This window comes from Arvicanthis niloticus, chromosome 14 (assembly GCF_011762505.2).
Source record: "Arvicanthis niloticus isolate mArvNil1 chromosome 14, mArvNil1.pat.X, whole genome shotgun sequence".
In the NCBI taxonomy this organism is placed as follows: Eukaryota; Metazoa; Chordata; class Mammalia; order Rodentia; family Muridae; genus Arvicanthis; species Arvicanthis niloticus.
Genome location: NC_047671.1, coordinates 23,388,051 through 23,409,860, shown reverse-complemented (window position 1 = coordinate 23,409,860; position 21,810 = coordinate 23,388,051). Strand labels below are relative to the sequence as shown.

Genomic DNA, 21,810 nt, shown 5'->3' with positions numbered 1-21,810 from the left:
AATTATTTTTGTATATTCTTTTGAGATTTTCTTTAGGCTCCCAACCCTGCCTCTCTTCCTTCTGAGAGAGGTGCTTATCTTTTTGGTCCTAATTTGTCTGTTTCTTAAATACTGACCAGCCATGTCTAGATTGTGCTTAACTTGAAGTAAATGTCAATTACAAATAAAAGTCAACTATTCTTCTGATTTTTTCCCCCTGCCTTCTGATACCTATATTTAGGAAGAGATTATTATAGGATTGTATATTGTAAACATTTTTTAATCAAAAAAAATAATAGAGCTAGATATGGTGGCACTTGCCTGTCATCCCAGAACTTGTGAGGCCGATGCTTAGTAGCATGGTGATACATGGGAAGGGGTCTCTGAAATCCTCACTGCTGGTCTCTGTTGCCCTGGACTTATCCGGCCTTTCTCTTCCCTCTGTTTACCTTGGTTTCTGTGGTACCTTTTAGACCGACCGAATCCCTGTCACTTACTTCTGCTGCCAACTCAAAACCATTTTCACTTGCGCCCATGAAACTTTCTCTTGTGCCAAGTGGCTCTGGAGCGTCTGGAGCATCCACCACGTCTCTTTGCTTCCTTTTGTCTTGATCTTTTGCTTTAAATGCAACCTGGTCCTATGTTTGATGGGAAGATGCGTGTGCCTATGATAACAGCATTCAGATGGCACTGGAGCAGGTGGAGTCATCAGCCCCAGCCTCAGAGTCTAGCATATCTGTCTGTGGTCACACACTCCTGGATGTGCTTGGCTTCATCTGTGGGCCTCCTTCCCAAGGCCAGGAATCGAGATCTTGCAGTAAGTACCCTGACCCCTGTAGTCGCTAGCTTCTAGGGGAAGGTGGGACTAGAACTGATCTGTTCAGTCCTTATTTTACAGATAAGAAACTGCAGACAGGCACATGAACTTGTTCAGGACAATATGTAAGGCCACACAGAAGTGTTTCAGTGTGTTTGGTTGACTTCTGTGTTGAGAGCAGTGCTCCTGATAAGGTAATAGAGCTTTCTTGTTTTCCTCTTGTACAGTGTTCTAGTTTTTGTATTGCTGAACACTGTGCCCTAAGACAGTGAAACTGCAAGGCAGTAGTGGTTTAATCCCTGCATGTGGAAGGCAGAGGCAGGCATATCTCTGAGTTTGAGGGCAACCCTCTCTACAGAGCAAGTTCTAGGACAGCCAGGGGTTACACAGAGAAACCCTGTCTTAAAACAAACAAACTAACTAACAAACTAACTATTTAAACAAAAAAACCTCCAAAATCCAAAAACAAGGAAACTGAGAATACCCTGCGATTTTCTAAAAGTGCCTGCAAAGCCTTCTACACTCTGCTCTGTAGAACACACCCTCTGTGTCGTTACAGGAGATATCTCCATGGGTCTGTGTGCCTCTAAGCCAGAAGAGTAGAAGTGTCTGGCATGGTGTACCAGAGGAGGACAGGCCCTGCCAACAGATTTCTTTCTTAGGTGGCTTGCATATGCATGACTAGGAACATGTTTATTTAGTCACACAAGAGGCATGTTCTCTCAGATAGTTCCCAAGAGCTGTGGTGAACATTCTTAAGTTTCCATATGTGAAGCAAGAAGACTCCATGATCAAATGGAGGTGTTACCAGTATTGCTGAGAGTCCTTGTGTCGAGATGAGTGGGTTGGGTGGGTGGGGTGTTTTAGTTTTGAGGTTTGTTTCTGTGGGGCTAGATTTTAGCAGGGACAGAGCTGATTGTCATACTCGGAAATTCAGAAGCCCGCAGCCCGTTGTTTCAGAGACACTGACTCTATGGAAGATGGAATTTCAAGACCAAATATGAACACAGTCAGATTTGTTTTCTAGTAGACAAACACAAGTGGCTGACTTTGACCACCCTCTGGGTCACCATGCAGTGCAGGAGAAGATACATAGACCACACCAGGTGTACCAGGAGACTGGATCATGCCCTCTTCATGTACCCCTCTTCGTCCCTTTGTTGCAAGTGTGTAGGTCCAGATTTGAAGGCCTCTGCCATTGGAAGGGTCTTTTGTATGGCACTAGAACAGGTGGTAGCATCAGGCCCTAGAGTCAAACCAGCACATGAATGTCCTTCCCTAACGTAGGAGTCCCACAGTCCTGCTGTGTCCTCTGGTCCTGATCTGGCCCTCATGGACAGTTAGCCTCACTACACACACACACAGACACACACAGACACTCTTCAAAATGTTAAAGATGCTCCAAACACTGACCATTTGTACTTGGTGATCTATACTCTTAAACACAGAATTGTCTTTACTGTGTTGCAAACGGAAAAGGCAAAGTACTTTCTAAAAGCCAGGAGAAACCTCGGCGGGCTATGAGATATGTTCATGTCACCCTGTTGACACAGTGACGTCCCTCTTGGTGTTCAGTGGTCTGTGCTAATGACAGTGTTGTTTCTCTAACAGATGTGTACATTGCAATGTTGTGTACTCTGATGTGGCCGCACTGAAGTCTCACATTCAAGGCTCTCACTGTGAAGTCTTCTACAAGTGCCCTATCTGTCCAATGGCGTTTAAGTCTGCCCCAAGTACACATTCCCACGCCTACACGCAGCATCCTGGCGTCAAGATAGGAGAACCAAAGTAAGTCACCCCATGGCTGAGTTTTACTCTGCTGCTCCAGTGCTCATGTAGAGGAGGTTGTCATTGTAGCAAATACAATTTAAAATCTGGACATTTGTCGGCTATGTTAACTGTGATGTGTGAACTTCTGCTCATAGCTCAGCAAGTCATTCTACCTTTTCCAGGGAAAGTCTTTTGTCCCAAAATGTCACCAGTTATTCATGCTTTCAGCATCAGTTTCTGCTTATTCTTAAGATGATTTTTTAGCAAGTAAGTTTTAGGAAAATTATAAAGTACAGAAGCAAAAAACCCAAACTGTCCTATTCCATGTTTGTGTAGTCTGCCTATTGTCCCGTACGTCTTTCCTAGCAGTATTCAAAAGGCGAAGGCAGCTGGAGACACTAGTGACTGAAGTTAACTTTATAGCTAGGACGGGTCATTGATGAGTGGAAGTAAATTCGATTGTACTTAATGCTGTTTTTGCTTTAGGGCTGTTGAACAGACAGGTCTACCTGACTGTCTGCTGCAGGGGCCAGTCAGTGGAGGGGAGGGGAGGGGAGGGGAGGGGAGGAGTGTGGGCACAGGGGCAGGCCCGTGCCCCACCATCTGCCACTTGTGTGGCCTGGGACCGTTATCTGTGTCAACTTCTCCTGTAAGTGCCAGGTCAGCTGTGCCCCGTGGTCTGGGAGATTAGAATGAGGTGACATAGTTGAAGTTTGTAGCCCAAGGTGCCTGTGTGGGGTGTGGGGGAGCTCCATAAGCATTTGCTCACTTACTCATTGTATGTGCACACAGTGTGCTTGGTGGTGTTCGGCTTATTTCTGGGTTCATTATGGCCGTGTGCTGCTTTGAGAGGTTAGATTAGCTGGGCCAGTATTTTGGTGCATTTTTCTGTGTAACTCTATTATCGAAGATCCACAAGGGAAAGAGATGTAGATAATGCAATGTAATACCTGTACTTCTTTGTGTGTGTGTGTGTGTGTGTGTGTGTGTGTGTGTGTGTGTGTTGTCTAGGTTTTCTTCTTAATTTGGGAGAAATACTATTAGATATGTACAAATGACTGTTAGTAAAACAGTGTTAAGATCTATTTATTCATATTGGTCTTTTTCCTAATGTTCTCTGTATTGATCCTCAAAGGGAGGCAAGTTACACAAACATTCCACTGGATGTCTTCTCGCAGAGACAGGGATTGATCATATTAGTGAACGTGTCTCCAGTGTCCACACTGGGAAAACTTGTGCAAACTGCACAGCCTTTTCCTCATGATGAATAGAACTACTCATTTTTCATTGAAGTAAATCAAATATTCTGTCTGGACAGTAGTTATAAACTGGAAACAGAGGATAGTAGCTTATTAAGGTAAGTTAGAGCAATATTGCTCAAATGTGAGCACAGTAGGTCTAGAATTTTTATAGCTTTACTTAAAGGGAGATTTTACAGGACTCAGTATTCCCCTGCTCTTTATTCACAATTTACACTTCTATAATTTCTGTTAACCAAGATCAGCTATGGACTGAAATTATTAAGTGCAAAACTATATGTAGGTTCTAAATTATCCACTGGTTTAGATCACAGGATCTCTTGCTGCCCTGCTTCATTACAACATGAACACCCCCTTGTCCGTGTCTATGCTCTGTATGCTCTATTTGCTGCCTGCCTGTTAGCCTTTGTAGGCAGCTGGGTGAGGGTGGTGCCAGCACTGCCCAAGAGAAGCAGTAGATCACTTCCTTTAAGGAAAGAGGCTACCGTCCTAGGCCTGCGTAAAGAAACACCATGTACTGAAGTCTGTGATGAGAGCAAATGAGCAGTTGTTCTCCCCAGAAACAGTGGACGGGGAAAGTGAAGTCAGTGCTAATTATCTGTCACCTCCAGTGAGGAGAAGTGACAGGTAAGCCTGTTCGTGCTGTTGAGATGGAGAAGCCATCTGATTAGAGTGTCTCTGTGGTTCTGGACCACATTGAGGGATTAGGACAGATCCCCCTAGGAAGAAGGAAACTGTGTAGGAAAATCTTACTTTGATTTTCTTTTCCTTTCCCCCTTTTTGGGGACAGGATTGAACTGCATGGCCCATGTTGACCTCCAGCTCAACATCCTCCTACCTCAGCACCCAACCCCTCCCCCCCCAGCACCCCCCCCCCCCCCCCCCCGTGCTGGATTATAAGCGTGCGACACTGCTCTGAGCCAGTGCTGGATTATAAGCGTGCGACACTGCTCTGAACCAGTGCTGGATTATAAGCGTGCAACACTGCTCTGAGCCAGCTTTAGTTCTATATATTCTTTAAGTTTTTTATTTTGTTTTACTCTCATGTTTCTTTAATAAGCAAATTCCTAACAGAGGCATAAGCTACTGTGTTTTAAATTTTAAAATAAAAATGGCATACTGATGAAATGAAAGACAGAAGCCCTAGACCAGTGCAGCTGTGTGTCAGCAGCACTGGCCTGTGCTTGCCCCATCCTTGGTCCTCCGCTCTTGGCTGAGGCCAGCCCTGCCCTCAGCTGCCTCCAGTGGGTGTTACTTTAACTCTGTAGGTTCTTCAGGCCCGAGGTACTGTGCCTGAGGTACGCCCTCCTTGTTACCTCGCCCATTCAAGCTTATGTAAAACTACTTATGCTGTGACCATTTTGGGGTCATTTGGAATTAACTAAAAACAAGCCAGAGGTCTTGGAATCAGAGCACCTTCCGGTGCTGCCCCCTCACAGCAGTGCTTGGATGCCCGTGGTTATGCTGCTGACTCAGACTTACCCAAGTGACTTCTTCAGTTTCTCATCTGCTCGTATCCACCTCACTTCCATTCCTGTACTGAGCGTGTAAGATGTCTAAACATAGACCAAAAGTCCTGCAGTTTTAGCACCTCAGCTTGCAAAGTACTGTGTCCCAGATACCACAGTAAGCACAGTGATTCTTGTTTTCTAGGATGTGAGTGCACATGTTTTCCTTGCTGTCTAAAAGGGCACCTTGAATCCTATTTAATGATTGCTGGCTAATTTATGTTATTTTGAGCATGCATGCGGCAGGCTGAAATGATAGTTCCTAAGTTGAGAGCTATATAAGAGGCAGATTTGGAGCAAGCTCCTAAGAAATGAAGCCTACAGTGTTGCTCTGTTAACATAGTGGAGGCCCCCTAGGTCTCGGGGAAAAGGCCTTATCACTGGGATTAATTAATTAATACATCAAACAAATGTCCTCATAACTCTGAACCACATGGGACCTGAAGGTAGTGTTCGTCAGCTCACCAGGGTTATGAGAACCAGCTACATTGTAGAGAGCAGTGCTTCCTGCCTGCTGGGATTTAACCAGTAGCTCCCATTCGCAGTTCCAGGGCTCAGAGCCCTCAGTTTATTTGATTTTGTTTCCCACACATGGCCAGCAGTGTGTGAAGAGCAGGGCTGCCATACACTTTGGTACCTCACCCCACCTGCCTCCACCCCCAGTGGTCTGGTTATCTAGCTGCTCGTGTCATACTCGGGATTTAGAAGTGCTCTTGCAGCCGTCCCCAGCGCTGTATTACCCTTCCCTGCAGCAGACACAGCACAGTGGAGCCCAGGTCCCACCAGCTTGCCGATCTCTGCCTTTGCATGGAAGGGTTGTCCCTCCCACCCCCAGTTTGGAAAACCTCCCCCTCTCTCTTGCCACAGCCTGCTTTTTCCTGAGGCTTTCCCATTGTCATCAAGCGGTTTGCTCTGTGTTCATGACTTGTCCTTTCAAACCATACTTGTGAGCGTGTGATCCTTTTGTTATTTGCTGTTTCTAGCAGCAGCAGCAGCAGTCACTGCAGCTTTTAATGGTTCTTGCTCCACAGAAATGGTGGCAGTGCTGAGAACTGGGTACTGAGACAGTTCTAAGAACCCTTCCTCCAGAGTCCCTGGTTTTGTACCACCTGGTCCAGCCCAGCATGCTCCCATCTCAGTCTGCCTTTCATCCTTGGGTGAAATGGGACATCACGACCTGTTACTTCAATATGTTCTTCCCTTTATAAAATCAGCTCGTAAAAGTCGTCAGCACACAGCCCCTATTCAGGATGTCGTTGATTACCATGCCAGCTAGTTCAGAGCTTTGCAGCTGCCCAGACCAGGTTCTTTTCCTTCTTTCCAAGATCCGTGCCTTTTGGGTTTACTGTCTTGTCTCTGTCCTTCCTCCAGAACAGGAGGAACACTAATTGCCCCGCACCCCGAACCCCAAAGGAAGGCTTTTCATTCTTGGATGACCTTTCCTGTCTGGTCCTGCTTTCTCAGAGTCAGCCTGGCTCTCATCATCGGGGATCTCACAGATGAGGCCACACAACTTCTAGTGGGCCACAAGGATGCTCGGCCAGGGGCCACCTCTCTGGTAGTGACACTGTTACCTTTTGCTGAGCTTGATTGGCTTCTGTTGTATTTCTGTAAGAGGTTCAGGGCCAGCTCTTCTCCTTTTGCTTTTCTTGGTGCTATGTGTTTGTTTTTACTTTCTGAGTTGAGATCTCACTGTGTGGCCAAGATAGCCTAGAACTCAGCTCTTTCTGCCTTTGCTGGGATTGTAGAAGCACACCGATGTTCCTGGCTCATTAGTGCTTCATGGGGAGGTTCTTCTGATAATATACCAACAACTCATTCCTCCGTTTCTTCAAAAAGATGCTGAGCAACTGTCACATGATTTTATATCTTCAAGAAGAAAACAAGAGCCATGCCTATTGTTTTTTTTTTTTTTTTTTAAAGATTTATTTTTAATTCTCTGTATGTGTGTGTGTGTGTTCACACACATGTGTTCAGGAAGCCAGAGATTCCCCTGAGCTGGAGTTATAGGCAGCTGTGGGCAACCTGATATGGGACCATTCTGGGACTGAACTTGGATCCTCTGCAAGTTCATACTCATGCATACTCCTAACAGCTGAGCCATAGCTACATCCCAATTCTTTCTCTTCTCAAATGCTTGTATCTTGATTCTAGGGAATCCATAAAATAAAAATGAGCAGAGGAATAGAGCATGCACATACACTATCATCCCTAGAGGCAGTGATAATTCTATGCTTTCTAATTCTTTACCATGTAAGGAATGTGATCATGGGCCAGAGAGACGCCTCTACAGTTTAGAACACTGTCTGCTCTTCCAGAGGACCTGCATTCAGCACTCATGTCCGAGGCTCCTAATGACATGTAATTCTAACTCTCAGGGATCCAAACTGATCTCCAAGGACACCCACATATATGTGTCATATATGTACACATGTGGCCTGCACAGACACACTAAAATTATTAATAAGAAGGAACTGTATATATATCATAATACACTGCCTTGTTTTAATTTTCCTGAAATCTTTATAAGCAATTTATTTAAAAAAATATCCTCTATGTGATGGTTTGTTTCATTGGACATTGAGGCTCTCACATTATGCAAACAGTAAGAAAATGAACATCCCTGGATACCTGTTGCTATGGTGAACTATCACAGGGGACTAGCACTGGGCTGAGTTGGGAAAGCCTGGCAGGAATGAGCTGGATTTTTCTTTTCCATCTGTATAGTGAAAAGTGACTGCTTTGGCAAGACCTTAGAGAAACGTGTGGTCTTCTGGTTACATTTCAAAGTCCTCTGTGAGAAAAGAGAGTCAAAACTGTAGTTGTAAAAGACATTATTTATATCATCATTACCACCACTGCCACCATCATTATCATAGACATAGAGTCTTTATGTTTAGCCCTGCCCAGGGTGATATTTTCTATATACTGGGCTGGCCTTGAACTCATAACAACTCTCCTGCTTCATCTTTCAAATGTTGGGAATATAGGCATCCACCACCATGCTGGGCTTAATTGGCGGTTTGTGACAGCGTTGTCCAGTAGTGTGTGAAGCTGTGTGAGGGAGTGCTCCTGAGAACACACTGGAGAAATCCAGATGGGCCTCCTTTCTCTAGCTTTGCCGCACACTTGACCTCCTCTCCCACCCCCCACCTCCCCACACCCGCCGTTCTCTTCAGCCAGTTAGTTCCCTTTCTTTTCTCAGCTTCGTGCCTGTTCCACAGTCCTTCAAAGGAGCCGTGTTTCACAGACCCTCCTTAAGGGGTGCTGTGTCCCAGCTGCACACAGGGGAAGTGTTGCACACACACCCCAGTCCCACCAAACACCCATACCAGAGCTTTGAGCTACAGGAGAGATTGAATTGGGTAGAAGAGATTTGCTTAGAAGATTTCAGTCTACTAAATACTAATTTACGGAGGTAGATTGGGATGATGCATTAGGTATGGAAATCTTGTCTACTGTGTGGGTACTGTAAACCATTTTTAAGAAGCATTGGGTTTTCCTGTGGTGTGTGTTTTTTTGTGTTTTTATCTCTGTAATTGTACACTGGCATACAGATCTCTGCATTAAAATTGGTATAGAAAGGATGATATTCAAGTGGAAAATTGCTAATTTTAAATGTAAGTTTGGAACAGGCTATGCAAGTATTAGAGTTTGGGTGTCTGTAGTTCATTAATGAAATTATATTTCTAGTTAAGGTACCACCACTGAACTGTTGCTTTATTCGACCTTACCAAAGGAAAAAAAAAATCACTCCATATTCTTTCTTGGGTTAGGATGCACTGTGCACTGTTCAGTTGTATTGCCCTTTTCAATCTTTTTTTTTTTTTTTTTTTTTTTTTTAAGAAGGGAAGGAGGGAGGGATGGAGAGAGAGAGAGAGAGAGAGAGAGAGAGAGAGAGAGAGAGAGAGAGAGAGAGAGATTGGATATTTCTTGCTGTGTGTTACAGTACTGGAAGGTTCTGTACAAACATGCCCATTGCAGCATGATTAAGATTTCCAAACAAATGTTGCCGAGTATGTCTTAGAATCAAAGACTTACCTGTGATTGAGCGATGTGGGTTGTCTTGAAAAGCTTGCATCACAGCTAAAATGTTCACGTTTGTCTCCTTGGCTTCTACCTCCTGAGTTCCTTAGATGCTAAGTCGTAGCTTTGCCGTGAGACGAGGCTGGCTGACTGACTGTATTTCGCTGCGCTTCTTCTGTTCTAGAATAATCTATAAGTGTTCCATGTGCGACACTGTGTTCACCCTGCAAACCTTGCTGTATCGCCACTTTGACCAGCACATTGAAAACCAGAAGGTGTCTGTTTTCAAGTGTCCAGACTGTTCTCTTTTATATGCCCAGAAGCAACTTATGATGGATCATATCAAGGTGTGTGTGCGCGTCTCTCCTCCTGTCTAAGTGAACCGCAGATTCATGCATGGTCGCAGGCCCTGGCTGAGCTGCAGATTTCTGTAGAGCATGCTGCTATCTAGGGAAAGAGATGGATACTGAGCCATTGCCACATGCTGTCTTCATGTTCAATTGGCGCTTTGGGGTGCTGTTTACCCACAAGTCTTGTTCTCTCCCAAAGACTGCTGAAAGGAAGCAGGTGTGCATGCCCTGGTTTAAAAGAATAATAAAGTTATTAGGGCTCTCTGTATGTACATGAAACTGATGACTGAAGTTTGCTTTTAAAAACGAGGTTTATTTTTGTTTTAATTATGTGTACATGTCTATGTGTGGGTATGTTCATGTGGGTTCAAGTACCCTTGGAGGCAGAGGTCAGACTCTCCTGGAGTGGAACAGGCTGTGACGTGGGTGCTGGGAGTGAACTCGGTCTTCTGCAGGTGCAATATGTGCCCTTGACTGCTGGGCTCTCTCTTCATCTTTTGTAGTCTGTTTTGAGAACTCTGTCATACGGGATCAAGAAATAGGAGTTTTGATGAGTTATGCTAATATATATATAAATATTGGTACATTTAGAAAAATTGGATCCCCCCTTGAAATTATATAAGCATTTAACTTTTTATTGTATTTGATACCCTTTAGTCTTTAGTGGTTTTTTTTCTCCCTATAAAAATAGCATATAATTCAGGTATGATGGCACATACTTTAAATTGGAGGCAGAGGCAGGAGGATCTCTGTGAATTGAAGGCCAGCCTGGTTTACATGGCAAGTTCTAAGCTAGCCAGCGCTGCATATTTTTACCTTATCTCATTTTACTTTTATATTATATATATGAGTTTTTGCCTGTGTATGATGTATATGCGTTATATCCAAGCCTGGTGCCCTCTGAGGTTAGAAGAGGGCATCTGTTTCCCTGTAACTGGACTTACGGATGGTTGTGAGCCACCATGTAGGTGCTAAGAACCAAACTCTCTGCCAGAGAGTAGTAAGTGTTCTTGCCCGCTGAGTTGATTGATGGTAAACATTTAGAGTCCACTGGGTGTTGAACCTTGAACCTGCTGTGGTGTTTAGTGTAAAGGCTTCATTTGGATTCTCGTCTCTACCCCATCAAGAGGCACCAAGCTCCACTTTCAAGCCTCAAAGGCTGCTACATAGTTATAGCTTGCTTACTTGTTTTGAGACAGGATCTTACTAGGAAAGGCTAGGTTGCCTACTACGTAAACCATATTGGCCTTGATTTTTCTGGGAATCTTCCTGCTTCTGCCTCCTGAGTGATGAGATTGAAGGCTGGGGGCCACTGCCAGTCAGTTCTGGCTTCTTACTTTTCCCTGCCAAGGGGAGGCAGGCAGGGAGAGGAAATTGCCTCTCACAAGACTTCTGAGATTTAGTTTCTGGAAGTGAATCCTGGCATCAGGAAGTAGTTAGTCTCTGAGGGGCTGCGGGTGTGGGTCTCCCTGTGACAGTGAACATGGATGAACGAGATGGAGGAAGGAGAATCCAATCCTGTGGCTGCAGGAGGACTGCATTGGTTTTAGTTACTGGCCTGCCTGATAAGAAGACAATGAGACTGGTTTTATTTTCAGTACATCCTGTTGTCTTAAACTCCTGTTAGTATGCTTGGTAGGTAAGAATAAATACAATGTTTTAGAGGCGTGTTTAAAGTGATGCACCTCTTGTTCCATATTTAGCTTGTCTGATACCTGTAATGCCCAGTGATGTAGTCATGAAGTCATGAAGCAGAACTGAAATGGGGGCAGGGGGTTAGGGAGGTGGTCTCTCTCTCTCTCTCTCTCTCTCTCTCTCTCTTTCTCTCTCTCTCTCTCTTCCTCTGTCAGTGTCTCTCTCCCCTTCACTCTCTTCTGTTCTCACATTTATTTATTCTGTCTCTCCCCCCTCGCTCTCTTTTGTTCTCTCTCTCTCCCTCTCCCTCCCAACCCCCCATCTGTTTCAGGTGGCCCATTTTTACTTGATTCATGTTACATCTCTGTTCTTCCAGACTCCGTGTTTATTTACTTTGTAGGTTCTTATACACCATACTGACATTCACATTCAGGAGAACCTTTAATTTATACTCATTCAAGTTTAGCCATTACAAGAGCTAAGGAAAAATCAGTTCTGAAAGAATTAAGTTGTATCACTATTATGTATTAGATGATTCTGGGGATCAAATGTAGGGCCTTGTGTGTTCTAGGCACATTTGTATTCCTTCCATTGGAAAGACAGTTGATTTTAGCCTTGTGTTTCCTCACAGTGACTGATAAACACATAAATAACTTAGAACCGTCCAGTGCTCTGCTTGTCTTGGCAGAACCCCCCACTTCTTGTCCATGATTTTCATCCGCGGAGTTATTTTTTTGTCCCTGCCCCGTCTTCCATTTGCGTAGAAGCTTATGGAAACTTTAATGATTGAGACTTTGTCCCTTGTGTTTTAGATATTTAGAAATGTTCAAAACTCAGGAGCTGGAAAGAGAGTGCAGTAATTAAAATGGAAGGATGACACCTGGTCTCTCCATGGACACATGTCAACCCTTGCACGCACATATGCACACATGCATGATTACATGCACACACACACACACACACACACACACACACACACACACACACACACACACACACAGTGTAAGCAGGTTAGCTGTGTACTGAGGCACAAACCAGGCACCTTCTGTACACACAGAAGTCTGGCATGTACATGGAAAATGAACAGGTGTGACCTTAAGGAAATTGTCCACCCTGCTTCCCTCTGTGCAGGTGAACTTGATCAGATATTAGTCTCAACCCCATGGGTGAGCCAGTTGACTCTGTTTCTTCCTGGGAAGGACAGTGTGGAAGAAGGCCACTAATGCTGGTGCAGTTTAGAAAGCCTCCGGGGGCGGGGGTGAGGAGCAGAATGAAGCATCCTTGACAACTCAGGGGGAACCAAGCCTTTCACAGAGCTAGTCTGTGTGACTGTGGGGACCCAGGTGGCAGAGATCCTGAACGGATAAGCCGTATCTCAAGGCACAGACTTTCTGCCTTTAGTATACAGCCAACAAAAATCAAAGCGAGCCAGTCTTTAGAATCAACTATATTGATTGTCTGGTGGTACTGGCCCAAACTTCAGCTGCTGGGGTCATAAGTTCAAAGCTTGCCTGAGCTGTAGAGGCCAGCCTCAGTAACCTGTTAAGACTGTCTCAAAATAAAAGGTGGGAAGCCGCATATGTCATATGGAGTGCTTGCCTGGAATGCACACAGCCCTACATTCAAGGCTTAGGACAGAAAGAGCCAAAACAGATCTAATTATACTGATTTTATTACACCTACATTCAGAATCCTGTAGATTTAAGATGGCTGTTTGTTGGCTATCGTATTAATGATAATATACAACTACTGGATTTTAAAGGGCCTTTTGAGCACCTACTAGGTACACTCAGGCTGTGCACTCCTAGTAAAGGTGGGTTAGGAGGTAAGAACTACCCCAAGCCCTGACGGTACTTGTACCCAAAGGTTCCAAGAATATGGAAAGCACTGTGTCTCGCTGGGTTGTGGGCCTTGAATACTTCTGCACATTAGCCTATTTAAACAGTTCTGCAAACGGGAAGGCGATGCTCTCTCCAGAAATAGTCTGCCACGCAGGGAGGGGAGAGCCAGGATGTTTCAGGACAAATGGTACTGATGGATAAGCCTTAGAAAAGTATTTGGAACTATGGTCAGTGTGATGGCTCAGTGGGTTAAGGCACCTGATGGACCTGAGTGTGATCTCCAGGACCATCCTGAATGGTGGAATGAGGTACTCAGCTCCTGCTAGACACCTGGCCTCCACATGCACATGCACCGTGGTGTGCGTGTATTCACACACACATGAACAGAACACATGCACACAAAATAAGTTAATGTTAAAAAATGGAACTAAAACACATAGCTTAGAGCAGTCATTAAAGTTATATATTATGCTTCTTTATGGGGCTAGTGAGGCCACTTGCTGGGTAAAAGTACCTGCCATCCTAATGGCCTGGGTCTCGTCCCTAGGACCTGCATGGCAGAAGGAGGGAACTGTCTCCTGCAAGTTACCCTCTGAACTCCACACGTGTGCCATGATATTTGAACCCTCCACAAGTTAAAAAAGTTATTGTTCCTTTATACAGCCCTCCCGCGCCCCCCCCCCCCCTTTTTTTTCTTTTTAATGAGACAGAGTCTCAGTTTATCACCCTAGCTACATCGACCAGACTGGTCTCGAATTCATAGCCATCTGCCTCCCGCTACCTCCTGCCTCTACCATGCTTGGCTCCACTGTTTTTAATTCATTTTGATTTATTTAAATTTTTTTTTTGTGTGTGTGACAAGAGGATCACTGTGTAGCCCGTGCTGGCCTGGAACTTGCTGTGTTGAGATGTTTCTGCCTCTGTCTCCTGAGTGCTTGGGTTACAGGTGTGCAACACCATGTCTGATTTCTTCATGTTTTTAAAAATGTATATTTTTAGTTAGGAAATACTTCTCTGAATGATTGTCAGATTCTGTTGAAACGGTGTGATTTGTGATAGGCGTTTCTTTTCTTTTTACTATGCAGTCTATGCATGGAACATTGAAAAGTATTGAAGGGCCTCCAAACTTGGGTATAAACTTGCCTTTGAGCATTAAGCCTGCAACTCAGAATTCAACAAACCACAGCAGAGAGGATGCCAAGTCCATGAATGGGAAAGAGAAATTGGAAAAGAAGTCTCCATCTCCTGCAAAGAAGTCCACAGATTCTAAGAAGATGTCCAGTCTCGGGTGGACGTGTTGGGAGTGTGACCGTCTGTTCACACAGAGGGACGTATATCTGTCCCACATGAGGAAGGAGCATGGGAAGGTCAGTGAGAGTGACATCCATGCTCCAGCACCAGGAGGGGACACTGGTGGGTGCTGGTGACCCTCTGCCATTCAGTCTCTGTCAGTAGTTAGGATTAGTGTGACCTCGATGGCATGTGCCTCACTTGCTTTATCTGTGGAATGGACATTCCCAAACCCAGTCCTACCTGCCTACCCTCGTATACTCAATAGTAGCAGTACCTTGTCAATCATCTGCGTGCTCTGTGACCAGCAAGGAAGAGAGGAGGTGCAGAGGCCGTAGTGATGCTGAATGCTGCCAGCCTGGTTCTGCTTCTGCCCTCTGGGTACCCAGGTGCCGTTGCACACCAGGCTGGGCAGGTGGGTTCCACAGAACTTTGGTCTGGCAGTGAGTGCCGGGGAGAAACAGCCTTCTCTGAGATGGTTTCCAGTGAAACAGCTCTCTTTTAGTGGGGTTAACAAGGGCTGTATAAACCTTGGGGAGTGGGGAAGGGAGTGTATATTATTGGCTGTTGCCAAGGTGCTGGGAAGGCCTCATTTGCATGAAGAGGAATTTCAGGTGCTTGCTGGGTGTGTCCTTACAGGGAGAGAGGAAGTTAATTAAACCTGTGTAATTTGGCCACAAGGCTTCGAGGCTACCTCAAGGGTGGCAAAGATGGGGTTCATACAGACTGCATGCCCTGAGACCTGCAGGCTCACAGCAGGGAAGGAGCAGTCCTGACTCCTGCTGGTCTTAAGATGAGATTTTCGGGCACAGATATGTCTTGACCTCTCTCTTGCTCCTGGCTGGCTCCCCCAGTTGCATGGCTTTCCTGTCCCCAAGAGTGCTCCTGGTGGCTTTGTGAGTCACCTAGAGTTTGTAGTACAGGATGGGCCTCATGCCTTACAGAGCTCTGCACTCCGATGCCTGAAGTCAGTCAACACACGATTGTTCTGCCTCTGTCTCTCTCTCTCTATTTATTTTTTACTTTAAGTGTATGAGTGTGTATGAGCATGCGCTCCATGTGCATGCAGTGTTCACAGAGGACTTAAGAGCTACAGCCGGTTGTGAGCCCTGGGTGCTGGGAATTGAACCTAGGTCCTGTGAGAGCATCCAGTGCTGTAACTGTTGAGCCATCTCCTTAGCCCTTGCTTTCTCTTTATAAAATAATAAATATACATTTCTAACTGGTAAGAATTTTTTTTTTTAAACCACACAAAAGGTCCAGTGAGATGGTTCACCAGGTAAAAGCACTTGTTGCCATGTCTGGTAACCTGAGTTCAGTCCCCAGGACCCACACAGTAGACAGAAAGAGCAGACAGGTTGTTCTTGATTGTGATTTTCATGGGCATGTCATATAGACACGTGCATGTGCACACACACATACAACTACTTAATAAGCAGAATTACTTTTTATATTACCTATTAACTGTATTTGGATACTATATTAGGCTATGTTCACATTTTCTGATTGTTTGGGATCCAGAAAGAATCCATGGCAGGAGTCTCAGAATTTTTATTTTGAATGTGTTATTGAATTATTGTGAAAATGACAATGTTTGACTGATAGGTTCTCTAACATTACTGGGTTTGGAATCTGTGTGTGTGTGTGTGTGTGTGTGTGTGTGTGTGTGTGTTTTGTATATGTCTGTAGGTATGTAGGTGCCATGGCTCTGGTGTAGAGGTCAGAGGACAACCTTGTGTGTAGGTACTCTCCTTCTACCTTGTTGGAGACAGTCTGTTGTTCACTACTGCATCCACTGAGCTAACTGACCCATGAGTTTCCAGGAGAGCCTCTGCCTCTGCCTCTGTCCCAGCTCACTGTGGGAGTGCTGGGATATGCACTCCTAGGAGGAGCTTTGCATGGGTTCTAGGAGAGCTTTTCGTGGGTTCTGGGGTCCCAGACTCAGGTCCTGGTGATTTCCTGGCAAGTACTTTATCCACTGAGCCATCTCCTGAGCCTCAGGTTGAAGTCTTTAGATAAAAACATGTCCTAGGTACTTTTATTTTAAAAAATAATTTATTTATGTACATTGGTGTTTCGACTACATGTATATCTGTATGAGAATGTTGGGTCCTCTGGAACAGGAATTACAGGGAGTTGTGAGCCACCATGTGGTTGGTAGGAATTGAACCCAGGAACCTCTGGAAGAGCAGTCAGTGCTCTTATCCACTGAGCCATCTCACCAGCCCCTGTACTTTTATTTTTATATCACATCATGAGGAATATAGTTTGTCTCACTTTTGATGATACTAAAATTGATTTGTGGGTTCAAAGGGATAATATTTTTAAAGAAAAAAAAAACCCATCATCTTATAGCTTTAACCTTTATCTTGCTGGGAAACTGTAAAGATGTGCAGGAGTGATTAGCAACTGGTTTATACTGGACCTTGAAGAAGTTATTATATGGAGTAGTAGTTACATTTATTAATCCACTTCATTTATTTATACTGTTTATTTGAACCACTTATAAAGCTAATGTGTTTCCCTTTGACCACCGAAATGCTATAAATTCTTTACCCATTACAGGGGTCCCAAGGTAAGGCAGCACTTTTATTGCATTTGCTTTAGTACATTATTGCTTTAGATAAAATAAGAGTTCCTTGTGGGCTGTATCTGGCTTCATCTAGGCAGCTCTGAGTTCTTGTATATTATTGTCCTTGGCAACAGAGAATGTTTTCTTTGTTTTTTCTCTTGAGAACATTTTCTAAAGGACAGATGTGACCATGTCTCATCCTTTCCTAAGTTACTGTTTATCTCTCTTGAGAGCTGTGTCTTTGTGCTTCCTGGGTCTTTTCCTAGCGCAGCCCTGTAGCCACGTCTTGTGCCTTCCTGGGTTTGTTCCTTGAACAGCCCTGCAACCGCATCTTTGTAATTTGCACCTGGGCAAGGGATGGCCTTTCAGTGTTCCAAACACTGCCCATTTGCTTCTGGGGCTCTTTCAGTCTGGTAGTTAGTGTGAGAGACCACACTTCTCTGGTGGCTTCTTATCCTTTAGCTTGGACAGCACCTCATCTCGAAATTCTTTCTCGGTCCCCTAATACAAAATGATTATTTTTCTTGAATGTTTTAGTAGCAACCGTTGCTTGTTTCTCGCACTAAATGTCCTCTCTCCGTTGCTTCTGTGGATGCTCTGGTTTGTACTTCATGGTGGGTTGAGAATAATTCTTGCGTTAGTAGAGTGAGTTTGAGTTCTACTTTGAAAGGCATCTTGCCCTCTTAGACCTAACTTTCCCTCTGAGTTACCCATGCTATTGTGACCTCCAAGTATCCTGTATTGTAGGGACCTACAAGGAGTTGTGTGTAAGGAAACTAGCACCCATCAGTCCTTAGGCTAAGCTGACCAAGGCTCTGAAATACTGTTCTCAAATGGGAATGGACAGTTTGAAAAGGTGTCAGGAGAGCACAGCTGTCATTCCTGTCCTGCTTGAAGCATCCACGTTTGCTAGATTACCGGATGAAATACCACTGTGTATAGAAAGGACCTGTCAGTGTGAAGGTCTACTTGACTCCAGACTACAGTTAGGACTGGAAAGTGAATATATGCTTGTGTGGAATAAGTTTTCAGTAACCTGACAGCTGTGCCAGCCACAGTACAGTCACTGCTTGGGTTGCTGGTAGAATGGTTATTTTAACACAGTTTTGAGAAAGGATCTAAGTTGGGGGTATCCTCAACTGGTATAAATTAAGATTTTTATGTCATAATAATCTACTGCTGTGTGTGTGTGTGTGTGTGTGTGTGTGTGTGTGTGTGTGTGTGTAGGGGTATGTCTAGGCACACAGATTCTGTGGCTTGTGTGAATATCAGCGGACAACCTTGTAGAATGAATCTTCTACCTTTATATAGTGTTTTGCTTTTCTATTGCTGTGATAGAATACTCTAACAAAAGCAACTTAAGAGAATAAAGGCATATGCTGTTCCATCGTGGATTAGAGTTGTATTCTAGCACAGTCATGGCAAGCAAGTCGGGAGGAGCTTGAAGTAGCTGGTCACATGATACTATACTTAAGAAGCAGAGGGTGATGAATGCTCACTTCTGTTCAGCTTCCATTCTTCATTTACAGTCCAGGGTCCTAAGGAGGGAATGGTGCCACCCACAGTGGACAGTCTTTCCACCTTAAGCAGTATAATGAAGACAATCCCCCTTAGGCATGCCCAGAGGTTTATCTCCCTAATCTAGAGTCTTTTAAGTTGACAACTAACTCTGTCTGACTATTACACTTGGGGTCTGAGGATTGAACTCAGGCAGTCGGGCTTGCATAGTAAATATTACTCACCGAGCCACTTTGCTGGCCCACATAGTATATACTAAAATTTTAATTAAAAACTTGTAAATGTACTGAAAAAAACTATTTTATTTATTTAAAAAATCCTTAAAATATTTTACTTTAAAAAGTATTTTAAAAGGATAGTTAAAAAAAAAGAATGTCACAGGAATATATGCCTAGGTAGACAACCAGTAGAAAGGTGGATTGTTTGCTGTCATTGGTGTAGCTATCCAGTGTGGCTGGATTTAACATAACTCTTGGTGATGAAGTCTGGAGGGTGTTATCTGTGCCACAGCAAGTCTGGGGGGTCTTGGAGGAGGACTTTATAGAGTAACTGCCTTCCTTTTATCTTCATCTGAGTCTGGGGGTCCAGCTTGGATCTTCAGGCTTACAAGGCAGGCACCATTACCCACTGAGCCATCTCCCTGATCCCTGATCATAAACGCTTGAGGGTGAGTCCTGTTTGGCTTTGATATTTATTACTAAGCTCTTTGTCTTACAGTGCAGTGCATTTCAGAGTGTCTCTGAGCTTACTGATTGAAGTGTAGCTCTCTTTTGATCAGCCCTTCACGCAGGGGTGGGAGCTTTTGTGTTAGCCACAAGCACAGAGCTGGGATACAGGTTTGCAAATTAAATAGTTTTCCAACCAAAAAAGGCCCGTTATCTTTGGGGTCTCTGCTCTTTGCCATAAAATTAGCTGGTCAGTGTCATTTCCCTGAAGAGCTCCAAGCTTATCAGTCCTTCTTCAGTTTCAGGTATGTTGTATCTCCTGATATTCTCTTTTAATGCTCTGTGGGAGCCTTCTAGGGACCTCAAGTTAATATCTACTAAATGAGATTATGTCTGAGGTCATTCTTATAGATCAACCATTCTGCAGTTTTAAGAGCTAATGCTATATAACACAGAAAGTAAGTTATCTATATTTGTTCAAATCTTTATGATTAAAGGACAATCTATGATTATCGTCATTTTCTCATTGATTATCTGATAATAACCCTAGACAAAGGAACCATTGCTAACTTGTTGATATGAAGGTTCTGAAGCATAGGGTAATGTATGGATTGTGAAACTCATGTCATGTGGTTATGATTCTGTTCTTTTTAACTTGGGAGAAGCCTAGAAGATTTGGGCTTGGATGCTGCAGTGGCATTTACAGCGGTGTGGCTTGTAAAACAGCAGCCACCGGGCTCAGTTTACATGGCCTGGAGAATGGACGCAGTACTGGTCACCACACAGGCTCTTTTGAAAGACATGACAGCATGTTTTTATTGAATGGAACAATATTATAGCTATTAGTTCTCTGAAGCCTAGACTACATTTTTTAAAATTGCATTTTATTTGTTTGGTGTGCATGCTGTAGCATCCATAGGGAGGCCAGAAGACATCTTGGAGGAGTCTGTTGTCTCCTTCTATCATGTGGATTCCAGGGATTGAATCATGGTCGTTAGCATTAATGGCATCTCTTACCCACTGAGCCGTCCTGCTAACTCTAGAATCTCTGCCCCTCCCTGAACCAGGCTCTTGCTGGGTATCCCAGCTCTATGTCCTGTGATGATAGGTGTGGGCCATCACACCAGCTTTAGATTTTTAAAGTTTACACAAAAGAATTTTTCTATGATAAATGGTTTTTTTTTCCCCACTCTTTGTATTTCTGGTTAGCCAGTAGTGCCCTCGGTGGGTAGCCGAGGAGGATCCTGAGCCCCTGATCATCCTGCCGTAACTTCCAGGCATGCATGACCGTGATTAGTTTCTGCAGTACTGAGGACTGAATTCCGGCTTAGTACTGAGCTAAGTCATATCTCCAGTCCCCTGGAACTAGTGTTACAGATGGTTGAGAGCCACCCTGTGGGTGCTGGGAACCAAACCTGGGTCCTTGCAAGAACAACCAGTGCTCCCAACCGCTGAGCATCTCTCCAGCCCCTGTAACAAGTTGTTAAGAGACTCCTATGTGTGTTTGATTCCTACTGAGCATTGGGAACTGTAACGGGGAAACTGACAGTTGTGGGTGGAGCTGCTGGTAGGAGCTCTGCTATTTGATGGTGATGTCTCGAGCAGTTTGTTGTAGGTTCTCAGAATTAGAATGAGAAACGTTGGACAATATGTCTAACTATTGGAAGGTAGATGTAGAGGTATGTGTGTGTGTCAGAGACAGACAGACAGATACACACACACAGAGGGATGGAAGGAAGGAGGGAGACAGAGAAGAGAGAGAGATTGGTTATATAGTATGATGTCCTACAACTTGGACTTGTCTAGTGATTATACAACACATATTCTTTTTTAATCTGTGTGCATGTGTGTATGCATGTGCACCTATATGTCGTAAATTCATGTACATGTGTAAAGGTTGGGGACAGCCTCTAGTGTTGCTGTTGGTCTCCATGTTCAACCATATTTTAGTCAGGACCTTGTATTTGCTGCTTCATTTGCTAGGCTGCTGGCTTGTGAGCTTTCTGAGATTATCCTGTTTCCATTCCCATCTTGCCCAGGGAGCCCTGGGATTGCAGATGGGTGCCACCATGCCTGGTGTTGTGTGAGTTCTGGGAATCTGAACTCAGATCCTCACTCTTGCAAACATTTCATCTAGCCCCGGAAGGAGTTTTTTATATAGATATTTAGCCGAATAAGGAACACAACATGCATACAATTTTAAGGAAAAGTAGGGATTGCTCACAGCTATTTCTCAGCACTACTTTTTTTTTTTTTTTTTGGTTTTTCGAGACAGGGTTTCTCTGTGTAGTCCTGGCTGTCCTGGAGTGGACCAGGCTGGCCTCGAACTCAGAAATCCGCCTGCCGCTGCCTCCCAAGTGCTGGGATTAAAGGCGTGCGCCACCACCACCCGGCCCTCAGCACTACATTATTACTGGAAGGAAAAGAGTCATTGTTATTAGTGGGATTTAAAGTGGGGCTGGAGGCTCTCCCTGTCCTTAGCACTTAGGAGGCAGAGGCAGAAGAAGTAGAAGTTGGAGGCCAGCCTGGTCTGAATAGTGAGTTTTAAGTCAACCAAGCTTCCATAGTGAGACAAAACAA

The 21,810-nt window shown here is 44.3% G+C and overlaps 1 protein-coding gene and 1 long non-coding RNA gene across 15 annotated transcripts in view; one reads left to right on the top strand and one right to left on the bottom strand.

The window, feature by feature from the left end:
* The window catches only part of Znf532 (zinc finger protein 532), a 105,006-nt gene that overhangs the window by 58,467 nt on the left and 24,729 nt on the right, over nucleotides 1-21,810 (top strand). For 13 of the 14 annotated variants that reach the window (XM_076912548.1, XM_034518669.2, XM_034518667.3 and 10 more), the window contains 3 exons: nucleotides 2,408-2,584; nucleotides 9,544-9,706; nucleotides 14,271-14,552. The exons of the other annotated variant lie outside the window; for it this stretch is intronic. In XM_076912548.1, coding sequence (XP_076768663.1) covers nucleotides 2,408-2,584; nucleotides 9,544-9,706; nucleotides 14,271-14,552 — 622 coding nt within the window. The remainder of the gene's footprint in view (nucleotides 1-2,407; nucleotides 2,585-9,543; nucleotides 9,707-14,270; nucleotides 14,553-21,810) is intronic. 14 annotated transcript variants of the gene reach the window in all.
* LOC143434284 (uncharacterized) lies at nucleotides 4,825-15,027 on the bottom strand. Its single transcript, XR_013103639.1, has 4 exons — nucleotides 14,753-15,027; nucleotides 10,085-10,227; nucleotides 9,375-9,937; nucleotides 4,825-8,127 (listed from the first exon to the last, which is right to left on the bottom strand). It is a non-coding gene; the product is annotated as an uncharacterized LOC143434284 (long non-coding RNA).